At 39.9% G+C, this 22,219-nt stretch overlaps 1 protein-coding gene across 1 annotated transcript in view; it reads right to left on the bottom strand.

Moving 5' to 3' along the window:
• Positions 1–22,219, bottom strand: part of LOC139473602 (E3 ubiquitin-protein ligase rnf213-alpha-like) — a 351,622-nt gene that overhangs the window by 186,450 nt on the left and 142,953 nt on the right. Inside the window, exons 16-18 of the mRNA XM_071256275.1 lie at positions 20,390–20,970; positions 17,137–17,293; positions 2,394–2,614 (exon numbers count right to left, since the gene is read on the bottom strand). Of these exons, the coding sequence (XP_071112376.1) occupies positions 2,394–2,614; positions 17,137–17,293; positions 20,390–20,970 (959 nt within the window). The remainder of the gene's footprint in view (positions 1–2,393; positions 2,615–17,136; positions 17,294–20,389; positions 20,971–22,219) is intronic.

The raw sequence follows: 22,219 nt of genomic DNA on the forward strand, positions 1-22,219 counted from the left end.
CCAATAATCTAAATACACAACAAAAGGTAACATGCGTTCTTGGAAATATCATATTCTGCCTGTATATCAGATGTCACAATTATGCATGGTAAAACGAACAAGTAATTGAGAAAATACCACCAAGTCACTGTTGCTCACCAGGCACACTCAAAGTGAGCTGAAGTTTATTCATCGTGAAATCATTAGCTACTGTATATTCAATAGTGCCGTCTATAAAGCGACCCTCCCTTTAAAAGCCTTCAAAATTGATGCTAATTTATATTCCCATCTACAAGGTAAATTGGAATGAAGCACATCACCAGCGCATACACAATACCTACATTTGCCACAAAAATGTGAGATTTTTTTTTTATCTTTTAAGGTGAAAGTGAGGTCGAATACGAGCTTCTGATCCCTGCCCTGGTCAATAGTAAAGGGGAGAGACTGCATGTAGTCTGTAATGGGATGACTTCTATGAACTGAACTACATCCTCCTGTCAGGAGCAGGGGATGATAGGTGACTAGCATCTGAGGGACGGGGAGCACCGAGAGGGTTGTAGCCATCGCTGTAGTCCCGGTAGGAACGTCTTCGACTCCAACTAGGTCTTGGCAGGAAAATTGCTGTGGAGAAAGCTGTCTGAAACAATGCCATCTTCTACCAAAAGTGATGCATTGGTAGATGTAGGATGCTGTTAGACAATCGCCTTGACTGACTATGTGACAGCTGGTTTTATAGTGACATGATTTAGAAATAAAGGCAGTCCGTGTTCTGCATATATTACTTTGATCGACATAGCGTGTCTGACATATACGCAAATAGTTGTTGGAAGGCTTCCTCCGAGAGATGTGCTCATCAGGAACAGCAATGACCAGTAGCCACAAAATTCATGTGGATCGCAAGGTGTAAAATGTAGCAACACTTTTACAGGATGGGCATAATTACTCTGATCAATCTCAGGGTGTAGATGTTGAAAATATACAAGAGGAAACAAAAAATTTATTCTCTACTGATAACACGTCTCCACTTGGAGGGGAAGGGAAAAAGAATGATGTGTCATAAAGTGTCAGGTGATCAAGCCACTTATGTCACGGTGCATGAGTTTATGTGGTGACCATGGCGATGCAAGGGGTGTTCTGGCAAAATGGTTTCAGAAGCTGCAAACTTTGTTTAAGGTGGTTTCCAAAGAAAAAAGGAAGAAATGCATAGTGTGAGATAGGATAAGTTTAAAATTTTATTTTTTTCATTTTAACCACCAATTTCAGGTCTTGAGGAAAAAATCCATGAAACAACTAATAAGAAAAAGACCTTAGATACTTTAAACTTAAAACTCAACGTTTTTGCATACATTGGAAAAAGTCTGTGTTTGATCAAATATCCTCACTACGACCGTTTCTAGTGAACAAAATGAAGTAATGCACATCCAAAATATCGACTCCAACCATGCCTGGACTGACAGAGACAGTCATCAAAACTCTACAGCAATCTATAAATTTAATTCTATATCTAGTCAACACATCTTTATAATCACCTCTGAAGGAGTAGGCAATTGATCAATGATGACAAACACCTAATCCCCACAGGTTCACTGACCACTTTGGAAATCTCCTGTCAGATTGACAATGTTGGCCATTTTGATGTCCTGTACATGAAGTACATGTATATGTATTGTGACACACTGTCACAGTGACTGACTTAGAGGTAGTTATGAACAGATATTTCTCATTTAATGGCAATATTATTTGATTAAATCTATTTGTTGTAACCAAACAAGAAAAGATGTTACTGTCGAACAATTTGTCACACTTATGTCATCTCTCATTTTGAGAACATTTTGTCCTCACCGAAACAGCTGGTATGGCTGTCAGTGAAAACAAGAAGACACATATTAAATAAAAATGTGTATACATCCTTCAAGGTACAAAATAGGGACATTGACATTCAATTTGTGTGAGTTCAATGGAATATGAACATTCATAGAGTGAGGGCCAAATATTGCATGAACTTCACCGCTAGATCTGACATTCACACACTTAGGATATAAGCTCCCTTTACTGTCAGTCAGGAGAGCTAAAACATCTACAAAGATGACAGTTGTCCTCTTGAATATCTAATCACATTCACTTCAATAAGAGTAACCTCTGTCGTGAGATTTAACCATGGACCTATCTATTTTCAGTTAAGAAATTTTCTAAGCTTTAAAAAAGTTGAACCCAATAAAGGTTACAAATATCAATAATTCATACAATAAATGAGATGATGACACTACAGAATTAAGACAATACATATGTGAGTCATCCTTCAAAGAATCATGGCTCATAACTCCTGAACACCCTTACGATGACGTTACCAATTGTTGTGTAACACAATTTTGGACCAAAGAATCACCTACAACCATAAATGATTGCAAACTTACCAATTTGTCTGGGAGTTTTGTGTCTGTTTCAAGTTCCCGCAAAACAGCTTTACAGTTCTCGAGGAAAGTGGCATAGTCTGCAGTCTGTGGTGTGTTAAAGATCAGTGGAGCATATCCAGTTGTTGCTGAGTGGAAACAGTTGACTTTGTGTATCTCCATTGGTTCCTCTCCAGCTGAGATGTAAGCCAGGTCGACAAACACCTTCAGTTCCTTCACGCCACCTAAATATTTTTCAACAAAAATAAATTTAAATCCCATATCATTCTTTGCTATCAAATCCTTACCCAAAGAAAACTGTACATGTATAAAATGTGTATTTAATTGCTCATTACAACCAACATTCTAGATTTGTGCTCAACTGTGGGTATGTATTGGTTCTGACCTTCTCAATACTGAACTACTGAATTTGACTTTGTCTTTTACTTTTTGTCCAATAACAAGTTGAAATTGTTTTCAGTCCATAAGAAACTACCACATATCAGGCCAAGCTGACATTTGACCACATATTTCACTGATACTGACTGACCAATTTGGCAACTGATTTAACCAGAAAGGAACTTACAAATTACATGTTTGCAAGTTGAATTAGAGCCAAATTCATTAAAGTCTGTAAACCTAATCATCTTGAAATGAGACTCATTTGACTGAATTTGATTTATGTTTCCATATAAATTGTTTATAAATTACATTTGAAAAAATATACTGAATAGTTCCAATGAACTGTGGGGCACCTGGGTAAGTAGTCAATAGTTTAAACAATAGTTACTGTCAGTGTTTCTGCATAAATACTGTGGACTTAAAGAAACTATATTAAGTCATCATGAGGAAAAACAGACATGCCAAAGTTCAGCTTCCTTGTCCGGCAATTTCAGTGATGTTTACAGAGCCAAAAATGCATTTTGAGAAAATCGGAACATATGTGTTTGAATCCTACCTATAACTAAACGTGTCATTACATTTTGAATAAAAGTGGATGAGCAATGATATAAGTAGTGTAAATTTTCAACATAGCAGTACTATAGACGATAGGGGTACAGGACAACCCCTTCCTGGACCAGTTCCAGGTCCTGGCAATGATTCCATGGAGGTCTTAAGTTTTATCAATGATGTTTATCAAGATGCCATCCTATATTGAGGAAACAATTTATTCTTAATCTCCCACGAGTTTTCTGGTTTTGGCACTGAATACTTGGTGTGCTTGTTGTCTCCCCTGTCCTAAACTTTTTATTCTTGTCTTCACAAATCCCACTGGTCCTATGAGAATTTGACCAAATGTCCTGTTTCATTATGTTGTATTTGGTGAATTCTGACAACACTAAACAAAACTTTTCCTCAGATATCTTGCAATCAGTTAGTGCTGTTGAGATATAATTGTCAATGCGATTCAGCCAGCACACGGACACTATTATGTTTTAATGCTTTCTTTTGCATCTGGCAAGAAATAAGTTTAAGAGCTATTCCTTTCAGTCCAGAGACTCCAGCTGCTACTTCCATTCCAAGTACGATAGGCGTAGCAATTATAGTTGATAATAAACCAACACCAGCTGCACCAAGCCCCTTGCTATTTGCTATAAGTGCAGTGTCAACTTCATCAAGGACATTTACAGCTCTGCGATACATTTTACATAATACTATTCGAGAATCATGCTCCTTCTCTAGTTGATGTTTTACTTCAGTTATTTGATATTATCGAAACCCATCAACAGTATCCGTCTTTTCAAATACTTCATCGACCGCAGGATATAACCCCATATTATAAATATATATAATATTCAAGAGTCTTTAAATGGTTCACTGACAAAGTCTTGAGGCTATACATCAACCTTATTAGATGTATATTATAGGGCAAAAATATCTTAGTGAGTTAAATGTTCCATACAGTTCAAATACTCTAACAACGCGTGTTGGTCCGACATTGATAAATGAATAATTCGCATTCTTGTATATGCAAGGGGCCGACGTATGGTTCTCAGTAGGAAGTGACAACTTGGAGACGATGGCTTGTGGTATATACAGTTTTACTTTATTCATGTAGATATATACATACAAAAGACACTATGAGCCAGGTGAGCACATAGTGGTAGTAGTTGTTGTCTAGGTGCCCCGGAGCACCCAGCTTAACCCTAGCTAGGCTAAGGGTAAGACCTTTCTTTTTTCCTTCTTCTCAATCTCACTTACTTACCTACTTACTTTGGAGATTTAACATGCGCTTTCCGACTGATGCGTATTTCGCACACGGGCCCGGCCAGGCCATTTAATGTGTTTCCGAAAGGGGCGAAAGTGGTGTGTGCAACCCAAGAGGGAGCTTAATCTTCTCAATCTCTTACTTACTTACTTATATTGGAAATTTAACGTGCGCTTTCCGACTGCAAGCGTATGTCGCACACGGGCCTGGCCAGGCCATTTAATGTGTTTCCAAAAAGGGGAAAAGTGAGGGGGGGCTTTACGGGTTGCTTATATAGTAATTTTGAAATTTTGAGATTTGGAAAGAATGCCAAGAGTGGGTGGGGGACGAACTAAGGGAGCTGCGTGTGTTGGGTGGTTGTTTGATAAGGTAGTTTTGGTTTTAATATTTTATTTGGGGTTTAAATGCGACTAATTAGTCCTGTTTTAATTAGGTATATGCCTAAGGCTTTGAATTTTTCTAATTTATTTTGTGGATTTAGGATTGATTCTAGTGTAAGTCCGGTTTTAAGATTTAGGGTGGTCTGTAGTGTTGTTCGGTGTGTTTAGCAGTGTGTGCAGTGAATGAGTACGTGTTCTGGTGTTTCTTGTTGTTTGCAATGTGGGCAGTTTCCTGTTGTGTGTAGATTAGCTATTTTACGGTGATTATTTAGTTTGGTGCGGCCTGTTTGTAGTTTAGTAATTATTCTGTCGATTTTTTTGGATGGGTGTAGTATTTTTGGTTTATCAAGGGTTCTTTTTGAGTACTTTCCTGATTTGGCTATTTGAGTTTTGGTACATATTTTGCAATTTTTTTGTTGATTTTTTGTTTAGTGACACTTTTGATTTCTGATTTTGAGCTGGGTAAGTTTAAGCTTATTTCTGGGAGTTTAAGGGATAATTTTGCTGCTTTATCTGCCTTTTCATTTCCAAAGATTCCTACGTGGGCGGGGATCCAAATGAACTCTATTTGTTTACCTTCTTTAGTTAAGTTGTTTGAGCTATTGAGTACATGTATTTGATTTATTAGTTTGGGGCGTTTTTTTATTTTTTTTATTTTTGAGGGCTTGTAGTCCACTGAGGGAGACTCTCAATCTCTCTGGACCAAGGCTTATATAGCCAAGGTCACCTGACATTTAGTAAGTAATAAATATAAATGTAAACAGTAATTCATCAGCAGGATGGCAGACGGTCGATGTACACAAAAATGGGGATTAACAATTAGGATTAGTATCTTATAAATAACAGCAATTAAGTGTTTCAAGGCATATAGATGTCATGGCTCCAGGGTAATGAGCCTTTGCAATTAAATGTTCTTCAGACAATGGGTGTCGTAAATCAGTCGCTATGACAACTCACACCTTCAAGACTTGAAAGCATGTTTGATGCTCATGGTTTTTACCCCATTTAAGACTTAGGTATACTCAGAAGGGGGGTAAATTTTGGCAGCTTACACCGGTAATACAGAGAGGAAATTTTATCGAGCATCCCCAAACAAGACTTCTTTATAAAGGGTAGAGCCAACAGGCATAGCCAATAAATTCTCCCCCTGGGTTGCCAATTATTCTTTTCCCTTTTCGGAAATACACTAAATGGCCCGGTCGGGCCCGTGTGCAAAATATGCTAGATTCGGAAAGCGCACGTAAAATCTCCAGTGTAAGTAAGTAAGGCATAGCCCTCAAGTTATTTAATACACCAGCGAATGCAGTAACCAAATTTATGCTAATAGCTTTGAATGCTGGATGATTCATTAACATATGACCTGGTTTCTCCAGTAGTGGAGCAGCGAACACACTCTCTCGTTTTGATGGAATATATGCCCCCAGTATATTTCCACTATTCATTATTTTATATGTGATGATGATATATGGTGGTTTAATAATGATGTTTGGGAGCCAGTCGATATATGTTTCGAGCATAATCCATTTATTATCACCAGTGTGGACAAGATTGTACAAGGTGTTATTACTGGAGCCTCGAACCTCAACATCTTTTAAATCTCCTAGATTAGGTGCTGCAACATTGGGTGCTGTAAATACAACTTCTTTCTGTCTGTGTACATTATCTTGTAAGTGCAAAGCATATAACTTGCCTTCAATACAGGGTTTAACAAATCCTCCTGTGTCTCCAAGATGAGAAAGTGCAATTGCCTTAAATTGCCTAAGGTGATGCTTTCCCTGACCTTCAGAATCAACCATTATTTCTAATATGAAGTGACACGCTTAAATATCCTGTATGTACAGGTTGATGTTTTATATCTAATACAGAAACTTTGAGCTCTGTAACAATACCCTGTCTTAATTTCCTATACTGTAATAATGAGAAAGATTCTGTTCTACCACTATTGTATTTTTCCATCTTTGGTATAGCTCTTAGTAGATTTGAATATTATCTGTTGTACAAATCTGATCAAGATGGATGCACAGCTCTTGATATAGGGGAACCTAATTTAACTCTAGCCACTGTTGTGTTGGGCATCACTTCTCTTTGTAAACCCAAGTGTATTTGCTAAATCCCTATCAAGTTTGATAGAATGTTTTCCACTGCATAAGAGCAGTATTCCATTTTACTCCAGCTCCATAAGGCTTAAAATTTTATCATCAAACAATAGTTATTATTGTTAATAATTCTAAGATATACTACCTCTATTACATCATAGCCCTAAACACTGTATTTTGGCTGCAGGCACACTATTACTAAATCTTCAGATTTTCAACAGAAGTCCTCTTCACTGTCAACTACACACAACTAGTTGTTCCCCTAATAGCACATGTAGCGTCAGCTCTTCTGTGCAAAAAGGCTGGAAAAACGTCACTTCTTTCCAAAACATCTCCACTGGAGGCAGATGAATTGGGGAGGTGGGCGGTAGTACTTCCTGATGTAATAGAGGTAGAGAAGGGTAGCGTTTCCAAGAGGTTCATATGGAGTGGCTTGTAAGGCAGTCAGGATGACTGATAAATTCCCTTTTGGGAAGATCCGGGGAATGCGAATATCCTCTAGGCTGAATGATCGCATAAGTCTAGCTGTGTTCCGATCATATATATCCTTCAATGGTCCCATGTCAGAAGTTATTATCCAGTCGTAGGTGTAGGAAGAAATTCGCAACAATGGGAATGTCCTGTGACATTAATAAGACCACATCTGTGTCTCCACTGGACAAATTTGTTCCATCTGTTGTCATACCTGGAGGCCTGCATTCTCTGCAAGATACTTTCCTGGCGGTGAGATGGAGGCTGGGAAAATTAGAGTAAAGTAGGCTCAACCTGGGATGACACAGGAGATCTTTGCGAAGTGGAAGAGTGAGTGGCTCGCCCATCAGGAGCGATAGTAGTCTGGGATACTATGTCCTGCTTGGCCAAATTGTAGCAATGAGGATGACTGTCACTTCTAATTTCTGTATCACCTGGTCTAGGAGAGACCATGGAGGGAACGCATAGGCAAACATTCCTGTCCAATACATGGATTGTGCATCTATCTGGAGAACTCTCGGATCTGGGACCCGGCTGACATAGATCGGAAGTTGATGGTGACTCCGGAAACGGCGATGCATGCGTCTCATACAGCTTCTTCCTCATAGTCGGGAGTGGAAGTCAATCATCATGACTGAGCTTCTGCATGGTGTCTCTCATTCAGTCTAGGATCCTGGAGGTGTAATTTGGCCAGGTAAAATACAGTGGATGTGGGATGACAAAGACGAAGTGTGTCTGGTATACTGTGACCTGGACGGCTGGCCTGGTGACAAATGACTGCGCTCTCTCATCGTGCTGTCCGTGGTCTGTGCGGGAACCGTTGGCTTATCTAACTGTGCCCGGGGAGCCCTTGCAGGAGTCACCTGGTGACCGGCTTGACTGTTTCGTGTCGGCTGACGATTTGTGTCGGTCTGTGCTGGGGGTTAAGGCGTTCTTGCTACTACCCTGGTCGTCTCGAGATCTGGGTGTGCTGGACTTCGTTGATAACCTAGGCTTGATGATTGCTTAACCCCGTCTGGCCTCTTGGCTGGGGAACAAGCCATGGTGACCAGTTTGCACTTGTGACTGTCGCAGACAATTCAGATCTGTTTGTGCGGTCCGTTCGGGAGCTGTATGGTTTCTTTGATGGCTCGGGGAAGACTTCTGAGCCTGCCACTTCTTCAGCTGGTCTACCTCTGAGCATGCTATTTCATGCACTTCGCCTTCAGTATGGAGGCGTCTAACTTCATGACGAAGGACTTTGACACGGGGGGAACACAGTCATATCTCGCCTCTGCCGAACATGAAGTCTCCCTACACTTCCAACAGAAGTTATGTGGATCTCCAGTTATGATGAACTGGCCACACTTCTGGCATGTCAGCTGGGAGAGGAGGATGCCATTGTGAGAAATACACAAAAAAAAAAAACCCTAGTGTACTCACGTAGATTGTAATATTATTTCTGAAGAAATTAATAAAACACTTGTGACTACCTTATACCAGGTGCTAGAAGACAAAAAAACAACAGGTGTTGACTCTAGCACACACAGGAAAGAAGTGAAAGAAGAGCTGAGAAGCTACATGTACTATTAGGGGAACAACTAGCTGTGTGTAGTTGACAGTGAAGAGGACTTCTGTTGAAAATCTGAAGATTTAGTAATAGTGTGTTTGCAGACAAAATACAGGATTTATGGCTATGATGTAATAGAGGTTAAGGATTCACAGGAATTATTGTTTGATTGTTTGTTGTTTAAGGCCGCACTCAGCAATATTCCAGCTACATGTTAATGGTCTGTAAATAATTGAGTCTGGACCAGACAATCCAGTGATTGACATCATCGATCCATGCAATTTGGATATGATGACATGCATCAACCAAGTCAGTGGGTCTGACCACCCGATCCCCTTGAGAGTGCATACACTATAATATCCATCAGATATAACATGACGATCTTTATCTTATCATAACTTATTATTCCCTCGAGCAGTACTTACATTAGTCCACTGTGGGTATTATGTTATATCACAGAGAGCAACTTCAAGCTGTCCCATTGTGTTATAAAAAGCAGTTCAATAGACTGTCCATGTGTTATTCCTAGAAGTTTTACAAACATCGAACAATAGTTATCATTGTTAATAAATCTAAGAATACTACCTCTATTACATCTTTGCCATATATCCTGTATTTTGGCTAACTAAAATTTTAAGATTTTTAACAGACGTCCTCTTTACTGTCAATCACACAATTAGTTGTTCCCCATATAGCACAATAGCAACCCAAGCTCTGATGTGCATAAAGGCAGGAATCTCACTTCTTTTCCCCCATCTAACCACTAGGGATAGAGGAATTGGGGAGGTGGGTGGGAGTACTTCTGATGTAATAGAGGTAGTATTCTTAGAATAACCGTATTTTCTTGAGTATAGTGCGCAACCCCCTCTGGTGGATTCAATATTTTTGAAAGAAAAAAATTTGAATACCAAGCGCAGAAAATAAAATTACACTGCAGATGTACCCCTTCAGCGAAGTCCTGCAAATGAACAGGTGATAAGAAACTTAAAAATTGGTCAGTACAAATTCGAAATTTGAGATAAAAAATCACCAGACATGTTGATTTACCGTTTAAATTGTATTTTTTGTTCTGCTAGGCATTGTTTTATATCCAGGGATAAAGATTACCTTGTGTATTTTTTCGTAAACTAAGCCGGACAGCCATACACACGTTATCTTGGAATCTACCGGTGATTCAGTCAAGACACACCCAATGATATAACTTTACAGGATTTTAATGCAAGGATCAGCAAAAATTGTATCTGAAACTATTTTTTATCAGGAATAATATATTCCAATATCTTATTAATCTAGATGCAGCTTTTACTAAACATATTTAAAATAATATTAGCCCTAAGCGGAGCAGCTGATCGCTATTGCCGGGTATTATTTTTTACATGGAACCAGTCTGACCAGTCACTGTCAAGGCTCCCGTGCACGTGATCGCGCGATCTCGACAATTACGTGTTGACATAGAATCAACCAACAAAAACAAATATATGACTTTTAACGAGTCACAGTATGGCATTTATGATATTTGTATCCATTCTCTGTCAACTAAAGATCATTTCAAGGCGTCAATAGCGGTAATCTGACCGTGGTTGCTGTTAATAACGGTGAGTTGTGGAATGGAATTTTGAATAAAATTAATAAAATAAGTTACAAACGTAAGTCCAGATATACAAAGAACTCTAATTTGACTAATTTGCGTACTTCAGTATGGATTTGTTGACATGGTATTTCCGGTGTTACGTGCTCACGGTAATGTCTTTCCATTGGGGAAAAAACATCAAAACTCATTAATTCGTGTATAATGCGCACCCCCTTCTACACAGCTGTGTTTTTTTCAAAAAGTGCGCACTATACTCAAGAAAATACGGTATTAACAATGATAACTATTGTTCGATAATTCATGCGAATACTCTACCTCTATTACATCTTTGCCAGAATATACCAGGGGGACCCAGCGGGATCTGCCTCTAGTAACTCCCTGTGTAATTGACAGTAATCCTCTTCTGGAAACCATTATTCACTGATTCTAAACCCTCATTGAGGTAATTTCCTCTGAAACTATTACCGGTGCTGACGTCACTCCCGGTTGTCACTTAATAATCTGGGGAACCCCATTCTGCTGGCCTAGATTGGTGCTATCAGGATTATCATGCAATCCATCTCCTCCACCGTCCGGATGACCTTGTCTAGGAGAGACCATGTTGGGAATGCCTATGCAAATAGATCCACCCACTCCATCAATAGCGCATCAATCTGGTGAGCCCTTGGGACGGGAACTGGGCTGACATAAACCGGAGTTGATGGTTCTTGCAGGTGAATATGTCTCGCTTCCATCCAATAACTGATGGAGTCAGCTCATCCACTTCAGTCAAGTCTCCGCCCTTGTCGGGACATGATGAAACATGGAAAACTGTGTTTTCAGACAACCAATGCCAAATACCCGGTAGACGTTCTGTGCCAAGAAGCGTTTGTGGGAAGGATTCAACAATGTATTGCGTAGGACAGGTTGAATTCAAAGAAATCCTTGGTCTGAAAGATTGTACCGTGCGAATCGTTTCCAAGCCTTGGGCTTTCCATAAGCATTCCCATTGTTATATCTTGGGACGATGACGAGTGGTGTCTTGTTCACGGTGCAAGCAGGCCTCGGCTGTCGACTGTAGTTTGTGAATCGGCTACATGATGTACAGCGACAGTGTATGGTCGAGTGGTTGCAGTGTTATGCATAAGCAATCATGTAAATCAGTCTGTACAATTATACTGCATGGATCCCACTAGGTCAGTTGACCTAATTACTATCACAGATGTTTACAGTCAGCCTTGACACATGACATGTAATTCTTCCTGTGCAGTAAACTGTAATCACGTATGCTGAGTCGACTAGGTTCAAGCTCCACACACAGCCAATCCTCTGTAAACCCTGTGGTTGACAGACCAGAGGTGTATCCGAGTTCTGAGTAGGAACTGTGATGTCGCCAGTGTAGGGGCAAGTTGATCCCCATGAAAAAAGTGATGACTGGTCTGGTGTTGTGAACGATGACCCAGTTGAGGGTCTTTAGGTCGCTTATCATTCTCATGTCTGTCGTACTCTTCTTTGGAACTAGGAATACCTGAAAAATTTAAGCTTTGCTCTTATTGGTCTCCGCTAGTCTCTGAATGGCTTGCTTCTTTCCTGACGGACAGATCTGCTGCCGCCGGCTTGGCTCTGACTACATGAAATCTGCGTCCGACGGCTTGAGATTTCAAGATAGGATGTTTCTTGAAATGCAGTTTGTATCTGTGAGCCACGACAGCGGTCGGGCGTAATCTGCTTCCAATTTTCGGTGTATGACAGAAGACACCCTCCCACTGGCCCCAGAGTCAGTATTATGTCAGTTGAAAGACAGTAGGCATAAATTGTAGTCCCAAGATCTGCCCCGGCGATAGGATCTTTGTTTCTTGTAGTCAGACTGATGAAAAGATTCCTGAGAAGACTGACGCTTGTCGTACCTCCGACATGGTTGGAATGAATCCTCCTCAGAGGGGACAAACTTATTCTTGGGAGGCTGTTTATATGATGAGTCCTTCTGATCCCAGGGACGTTTCTGGGGATGGGAAGATCCATGTGCCTTGGCAGCTAGGCTGATAGTTGATGCTTGGAATCATTCCGTTGTATCTTGTCTGACTTCATCATGTCCCAATTTGTCCGTATTTGTCTTTGAAGCAGAAATTGGTTGTGACATTATCAGCTTGTTGGTTAGGCTGGAAACAGCTCTTGAACGAATCTCTGCTAGTAGTTGTTGATCCATAATACCGGTAGCTGTGGAGATATCCAGACTTGGGTGGAGAGTAAGTCTTCCTGCATTCTGACTATGGTATCTAGCAGGCTGTGGATGAATCCGACTTAATCTATCCTAATAGTCATAGGAGTCTGTCCAGGTATGCCTTCATATGATGTCTGTAATGGTTCGAATGATTCCGACAACAAACCAGTTGATATAAGCGCCAGTGTCCATATAATATCTGGATACCGAGGACATATCCTTAATCTGTGAAGCTTGAGTAGACTTTCCTGAGATTGAGTAGACTTTCCGACAGCTGGTCTACTAAGCCAAGGCAATGTCTGGTTGATGTGTTGAGATGATGTAGGAGCATGACATCCCCCATACACTGGCATCTTAGCTGGCGAATTTTCTGTCATAGGAGGTTGGAGTACAGGCGTTAGATGGTATAAATCCTTTATGAGTTCCACAAAAGTATATCCCTGCGTATAATCATGCTGGAGTGAGTCGTCAGTCTGATTTAATAATGTCTTCATAAAATTCCGCTTCCACCTCCGAGTGACCGTATTGGTATTTTGAATTTATTTGGTTAGTGTGACTGAAGCCAAAATACAGGATTTATGGCAAAGATGTAATAGAGGTAGAGGATTTGCAAGACTTATTTGTAGTATGATACTACTTCCAAGTCTTTCTGGCCCTAACAACTAGTTTTGTTAGTATTTATAGATACTACCCACTTAGCACAATATTTATATAAAACATCTATCTTTTTCTGCCAAATTTAACATTATCTGCAAATATTGCAACCTCATCCACAAATAACAAAATTGATTATGCCTGTAAAACTTTGTCTACAAAAATACCACTACAATCAGTGTTTACAATATCATTCACAAGTTTATCAATGTACAGGATGAGAATGTATATTGAATAGTATTACATGGTTTGAATTTTTTTTAAACTGGCAAATATAGTCTGTTGAATAAATGTTTGGTAAATGGTAAAATAGAGTTTGGTTTCTGTATACAGATCAAATAATATAAATGGTGCCATTTTACATTCAGATCTCATTTTAACTTATCTGGTGACTCAAAGATGCCCATCTGAAGACTCAAATATGTCACCATAGCATCAATACCATCATCATTGGATAGGCATCTTTTTATCAGAACAATTAAAAAGTACCTGCTGAGCAACTTTTACCCTATTCATTATTTTTTCTGGCTAATATTATCACTCTATTTGTGGAAATAGTAATTTCCCGTTTTCAATTTTTTAAAACCCTATCAATTTACATTTTTCATGGCTATGTACAGAGTATTCAGCATTAGAAATTAACATAAAACAGTTGCTATTCACATCAGTTTCAATTTCACAAAACATGGCAATACACTTTCCCTTAAACTTCAAAAGCAATAAAACTGTAAAACATGAAATGAATGCCTCTCCAAAAGAATGTGACCGCTGGCCCCTAGCAAAAAATGCGACACCCCCTCCTCTCAAGCATCAGTGGATTTATATCTAAACAAAATGTCCTTTGTCAGGTTTACAGGAGAATCCCCACCTTAATCCATCCTTACATTAATCCAATCACACACCAAATAGCACCGCTTATTAGCGCTGAGTAGAGTACTTTAGCTAAAACAATACGTGCGCGCTGGCTCGTGTCGGCCTTTTGATGCAGTCGCAAAGAGCAAAGACAGGTGTCATCAGTGATGACATGAGTGAGTAGAACGCTTGTCTTGACCCCAGAAGTGACAATTCACAGGATGTAATTAGTGTTTGAATGGCATTGTTTATATATACTCACACGCAAAAGAAACGCAAGTCGAGTATGCAGTATACATGTTATTTATTTTCAACAGTAAAGACAAGAAATACTAATAGGGCAAGATTGACAAAAATCTGACTGAAGACAGTTTAATGTATTAAAAGGCAGATGACATAATTGGTTTTTTTCAAATGTTAAGGGCTTTACACAGTTTCGGGTCAATACCCAAAATGTCAGTCAATACCTGGTGTGACTGCCATTAGCATTGATCACTGCCACACATCTCCAGTACATTGAGTGAATCAGACGATTTGTGAAGGCCCTAGGGATCCTCCTGCACACATCCAGAGCAGCTGTGCGTAGTTCATCGGCAGTTGTAGGGACTAGCTGGGAGCATATTGTGCAGACGCCTTTGAACCTCATACAACAAGTGTTCGATGGGGTTCAGATCAGGGCTGAGGGCTGGCTACGGTAGAGCATGGATGTTGTGTTGTTGCAGAAAGGCCATGGTAGCTCTGGCCACATGGGGTGAGCGTTGTCCTGCTGGAAAATGTATGGTTGATGTTGTGCAAAAAATGGAACAGCGTGTGGTCTGATCACTTGCTCAATATACCGCTGAGCAGTGACGCCGTGTCCAAGTCTCTCATTAAGTCGAATCCCTGCCCATATCATGACGCGAGGACCACCCCATCGATCCTTTTCCACAACATTTCAGTCAGCGAAACGATCACCTCGACGCTGCCAAATGCATGGGAGACACAAGAGCGACTTTCTTCAGAGAAGATGACCTGCCTCCACTCATGATGACGCAATTGTCACAATTGTGATGACCCTGTGCCCACTGAAGTCGTGCTTGTCGATGCCGTGGTTAGAGAACAGGACAACGTGCTGGTCGGGGACATCTGAGGTTGTTGGAATGGAGACGTCGGATCACAGTGTCCCGGCTTCTGTGTCGATTATGTGTTCCTATGGTCTGTCGAACACTTTCACTTCCAGTTAGGAAAGGATGTCGCTGGTGTTGACGGGTAATCTGCCGATCTTGTCGAGGTGTGGTGACCCTAGGACAACCGCTCCGAGGAAGGTCATCTGTGGTCTGTGTAGCATTGTATCGATACAGGAGACGGTAAATTGTGGTTATGTTAACGTTGAAATGACGGGCAATATATTGGACAGACTCTTCTCCAGCTTCCAAACGTCCGATAGCCTGGTTTTTCTGAATTTGAGTTAGGTGTGGCATTGTTGACCAAGGAGTGGTAGGTCCAAGAATCGGCCAAAGTTTTATACCAACTACAGTTCATGACAGTTCGTGCATTTTCAATTTCGCGAGAAATGGGTGCATGATACCCACATATTCATTGAAATGGTGTGTTTTAACTAGGGGCTTCCAAAATACAACAAAAAATATTGATAACACCATCAGGCTTCACTACATGCTAAATGTCGTATCAATTTATGGTTCCGTGTTTGTTACCTATTTGCTTAAAACCACTCGCGTTTCTTTTGCGTGTGAGTATACTTGTTACAAGTGCTGCTAAATAAACAGTGATGTGGAATACATAGTTATTTGTTTTCAGCGTATGTCTGAGTTGGTATTTCTGCTATCCAAAATGTCTTATTGTTGATATAAATGCGATGTTTAATAATGCGAGCAAAAACCACTCGCATTATTCGCATTTAATTCACGCTCGCATTAATTTCAAGTTTTACAGTATATGGTTACCCACATATTAACAATGCAAGGTCTCTTTTTCTTTGAGTACCAGTTAAACATCAATATTTGTTCATGTTATCATCAGGAAACCAGTATTAGTACTTGCAATGTGATCTTGCTAATATGGACTCATTTGGATGATTTTTTAGTCTGACCTATCTCCTAAATGAGTTCATCAAAATTTGGTAAAATGTTGGTGAAATGTTACAAAAACAAGGCAACAAGTGAACAGGGCTCACAAATACCCCCAACCTTGAATCAAACATATTTCTAAGTTCAAAACATGAAAAAGCAATATTTTCTCAGAAAATCCACTTATCAAAATTAACCTTGCACTGTACCTCTTCTCCTGTCATAGAAACTGTACCCTCAAATGGAAAAGAATCCATGAAGTAGTTTTCAAGTTATAGGTCACACAAATGTTGAAGTTCAAAACATTGAAAAAAATCATATTATTTCAGAAAATATACATATCAAAATACAAACTTTGTACTGCACCTCTTCCCTTAGTATGGAAACTGATCCCTAAACTTAAAAAGAATCCATCAATGTAGTTTTACGTTGCACAAATGTTTAAGTAAAACAACAAAAAATAGCTTTATTTTTTCAAAAAGTCTAATACTGAAATCAAGCTTCGCACTGAACCTCTCTTATTGGTATAGAAAGTGTTCACCAAGTTTGAAAAGAATCTATGAGGTAGTTTTCAAGTTATAGCTCGCACATAAAAATGTCCGCGGAAGAGAGGACGGATAGAAGGACAGACGGAATTCCTTGGTATAACTGTATACCCCTGTCTTTTTAGGTAGGGGTATAATAAAATGTAACACATACCTGTCATTGATGTCTGCAGCCACTCCACAAGTGCATGACAGGTTTCATAAGCTCTAATACATTTTTGTTTGTTAGGGTCATTTATTCCCCTTAATATTTTACAGGTTTCCTGCACATTTTTGTCAAGTTTCTTCATTTGGTGTTCATCACTGCGTCCCTGAAAATAAAGCAGTTTTTAATCTAAAGTTATGAACCATTCTAATCCTGATCCTAAAACTATAGATATCAATATTTACAGAATGTAACATTCATATTTTTACGCTGTAATATTCATATTTTTACTCTCAACAGGTATTGAGTCATTAATCTTAAAAGATATCAGTTCCATTGGTGCTAAAATATTCAAGGGACATTTTACTTTACAATACACCTTGGCAGTTCAAATTGAGAACATACTAATGTGTGAATTGTGTTCAATACAACTTGGAACAGTATCACAGTTTGGAATATTCGCATGACACATATTTGTGTTGAAAGATTGAGTGTAACAACTTTGCATTTTAGCGATGTACATCAGTGAAAGCCTCAAGATGTACATCAGTGAAATCCTCAGGATGTACATCAGTAAAAGGCTCGGGAAGTACATTGGTAGAAGCCTCAGGATGTACATCAGTGAAAGGCTCTGGATGTACATCCGTGAAAGGCTCGGGATGTACATCAGTGAAAGCCTCAGGATGTACGTCAGTGAAATCCTCAGGATGTACATCAGTGAAAGGCTCAGGAAGTACATTGGATGAAGCCTCAGGATGAACATCAGTGAAAGGCTCGGGATGTACATTGTAAAAGCCTCAGGATGAACATCAGTGAAAGGCTCGGGATGTACATCGGTAAAAGCCTCAGGATGTACATCAGTGAAATCCTCAAGATGTACATCAGTGAAAGGCTCGGGAAGTACATTGGATGAAGCCTCAGGATGAACATCAGTGAAAGGCTCAAGATGTACATTGTAAAAGCCTCAGGATGAACATCAGTGAAAGGCTCGGGATGTACATCGGTAAAAGCCTCAGGATGTACATCAGTGAAATCCTCAAGATGTACATCAGTGAAATCCTCAGGATGTACATCAGTGAAAGGCTCGGGATGTACATCAGTGAAAGGCTTGGGATGTACATCGGTGAAAGCCTCAAGATGTACATCAGTGAAAGCTTCAGGATGTACATCAGTGAAATCCTCAGGATGTACATCAGTGAAAGGCTCGGGAAGTACATCGGTAGAAGTCTCAGGATGCATATCAGTGAAAGGCTCGGGATGTACATCAGTGAAAGGCTCAGGATGTACATTGGTGAAAGCCTCAAGATGTACATCAGTAAAAGCTTCAGGATGTACATCAGTGAAAGGCTCAGGATGTACATCAGTGAAAGGCTCAGGATGTACATCAGTGAAAGCCTCAAGATGTACATCAGTGAAAGCCTCAGGATGTACATCTGTGAAAGCCTCAGGATGTACATTGGTGAAAGCCTCAAGATGTACATCAGTGAAAGCCTCAGGATGTACATCAGTGAAAGGCTCAGGATGTACATTGGTGAAAGCCTCAAGATGTACATCAGTGAAAGCCTCAAGATGTACATCAGTGAAAGCCTCAGGATGTACATCTGTGAAAGCCTCAGGATGTACATTGGTGAAAGCCTCAAGATGTACATCAGTGAAAGCCTCAGGATGTACATCAGTGAAAGGCTCAGGATGTACATTGGTGAAAGCCTCAAGATGTACATCAGTGAAAGCCTCAGGATGTACATCAGTGAAAGGCTTGGGAAGTACATTGGTAGAAGTCTCAGGATGCACATCAGTGAAAGGCTTCGGATTTACATCAGTGAAAGGCTCAGGATGTACATCGGTGAAAGCCTCAAGATGTACATTAGTGAAAAGCTTGGGAAGTACATCGGTTGAAGCCTCAGGATGTACATCAGTGAAAGGCTCAAGATGTACATCAGTGAAAGGCTCAAGATGTACATCAGTGAAAGCCTCAAGATGTACATGCGTGAAAGGCTCAAGATGTACATCAGTGAAAGGCTCAAGATGTACATCAGAGAAAGGCTCAAGATGTACATTGATAAAAGCCTCAAGATGTACATCAGTGAAAGGCTCAAGATGTACATCGGTGAAAGCCTCAAGATGTACATCGGTAAAAGCCTCAAGATGTACATCAGTGAAAGGCTCAAGATGTACATCAGTGAAAGGCTCAAGATGTACATTGATAAAAGCCTCAAGATGTACATCGGTAAAAGCCTCAGGATGTACATCAGTGAAAGGCTCAAGATGTACATCGGTAAAAGCCTCAAGATGTACATCAGTGAAAGGCTCAAGATGTACATCAGTGAAAGGCTCAAGATGTACATTGATAAAAGCCTCAAGATGTACATCAGTGAAAGCCTCAAGATGTACATGCGTGAAAGGCTCAAGATGTACATCAGTGAAAGGCTCAAGATGTACATCAGTGAAAGGCTCAAGATGTACATCAGTGAAAGGCTCAAGATGTACATGCGTGAAAGGCTCGGGATGTACATCAGTGAAAGCCTCAGGATGTACATCAGTGAAAAGCTCAAGATGTACATCAGTGAAAGGCTCAAGATGTACATCAGTGAAAGGCTCAAGATGTACATCAATTAAAGGCTCAAGATGTACATGCGTGAAAGGCTCAAGATGTACATGCGTGAAAGCCTCAAGATGTACATGCGTGAAAGCCTCAAGATGTACATCAGTGAAAGCTTCAAGATGTACATCAGTGAAAGGCTCAAGATGTACATCAGTGAAAGGCTCAAGATGTACATGCGTGAAAGCCTCAAGATGTACATCAGTGGAGGCTCAAGATGTACATGCGTGAAAGGCTCAAGATGTACATCAGTGAAAGGCTCAAGATGTACATGCGTGTAAGGCTCAAGATGTACATGCGTGAAAGGCTCAAGATGTACATCAGTGAAAGGCTCAAGATGTACATGCGTGAAAGGCTCAAGATGTACATCAGTGAAAGGCTCAAGATGTACATGCGTGAAAGGCTCAAGATGTACATGCGTGAAAGCCTCAAGATGTACATCAGTGAAAGCCTCAAGATGTACATGCGTGAAAGCCTCAAGATGTACATCAGTGAAAGCCTCAAGATGTACATCAGTGAAAGCCTCAAGATGTACATCGGTAAAAGCCTCAGGATGTACATCAGTGAAAGGCTCAGGATTTACATTCATTCATTCATTCACATTTAAGGTACTATATAATGGATTGTTCCTCATGGCTCGTCGATTATTCTCTAAATACTTACCAACATACTGATTTTCCTGACAGGTTCAAAGTCTCCTGAAAAGGAATATGACTTGCTGATGTCCATAATTACTTTTGCAGTTGTTTGATAACATTCTAGCTGTTTGTAGCCATCCAACTGTTCCAATCTTCTATCCACCCACGCCTTTGGCGATGATCCATCACACATCAAATTGAACTCTTCCTTGATTTCACCACTATCCAAATCTTTAGTATGCTTTTGAACATTTTTAAATGTCTCTGTTCCATCTCTTATCTTTGAGCACAGCATTTCCCATTTCGGAGAGGCACTCTGCCAGGTCAGCTTTACTGAGTCTTCAAAGCTAGTTCCCTGTATGACATTTGCAGCTTCCTTCTTCCATATAGTATGGAAAATTGAACTTTTCTTTAGCGTCTTTAGCTTGGGTACAATTGTCATTGTCTCCTCAGAAACTGAGTGTTTCAGTTTTGGCTTGTATGTATCAATTGTGGTCATTTTTGCTTCTTTCCTTGGCAAAGTACAGCAGACTGAAGAGAGTGCATCTGCTGATTCAAAATGCCTTTCCATTTCCGAGATGTCATCGGTTAGTGCAGTAGTATTGACTATAAAATCAAAAGAAGTAATTAATGAGACAAAGAAAGATACCCTTCAAACTAATCAATATTGTATCAATGGTCCTGAAACTTGAAGAACAAGTGAGATCATGATAGACCCTTCCTATACTTTAAAATCAAGCAATCAAGTTATGATACAATTATACAAACAGAATTTTCAATCAGAATGAGAAGTATCTTGTTATGAAGTGAAAGGAAACAATTGACATTTCCATTGTAAAAAAATATTTGTAGTCCAGAAACTAACACGAGTTAAACAGTTATTATCACACGACCTGACGTAAAAGTGGAGAGATGATTTGCAGATGATCACTGTTTCTGTAGTCTTTGGCAGATAACTAGCATTCCGCATGGCATCACCAGACAGTGCCATCGATGAAAATGTGAATTTTCGCTCAATGACCTTACACATATTCGTCCCTATCAAATTGTGAAATCAAGGAAGATCTACCGAGTGAATACGATCAATCTGATGTAAACACGGAAAGACTAGGGAACACGATCTTGTGTTAAACACTATCCTCACATTTCTAAATAAAACAACAAAAATCGTGAGACAGTTGATCTTGTGTAAAATGTACCAGGTGTATATTGATGCAAGCTTACGACTTTATGCCAAACAATTAGCACATGGCTATAAAATTTGTTTTCAACACAAATGAAAGTTATTTGTTAATTGTATTGTCTGGTGATGGTTGGTTCAGTTGGTTTCAGCAGTTGAAATAATATACTGAACTGCAAAAGAAACATCACCCCAAATAACATTGCATGAAAAGTTGTCATTTAAATGTTGGAGTAATTTTTGTCAAAGTTTCTAAAATTTAACATTACCTTGTCCGGAAAAATGGAATTTGATGATAAAAAAACAAAGCAGATGACAATATAACCGATCGTCCAAACGCATCATGGCAACGGCCATGGTAACCCGATGCATGTGAGTTCCATGCAAATTGAAATGCACATGCGTTCCCCCATTTCTTGCCCTATAAAAATTCACCCGGATCGGATAGTATTCATTTGTTATGGAATTGCTACCACATGCCAAGGTTGACAAGAAATCAGCGACACCAAGCCCTTGGACGATTGCAAGCTGGACAAACCACCCGGCAAGTAGCCAATGCATGTTAAGTCCATGTAAGGACCATATACAGGCTCCAGCAATGGTACCAGACCACCAATACATGGTTTGCCACTAACGTGGCTATATCCCCTGCCCCTGTTGCAGAATTTATGACAT

Source organism: Haliotis cracherodii, unplaced genomic scaffold (genome assembly GCF_022045235.1).
Source record: "Haliotis cracherodii isolate W230 unplaced genomic scaffold, xgHalCrac1.p SCAF_3, whole genome shotgun sequence".
NCBI lineage: Eukaryota > Metazoa > Mollusca > Gastropoda > Lepetellida > Haliotidae > Haliotis > Haliotis cracherodii.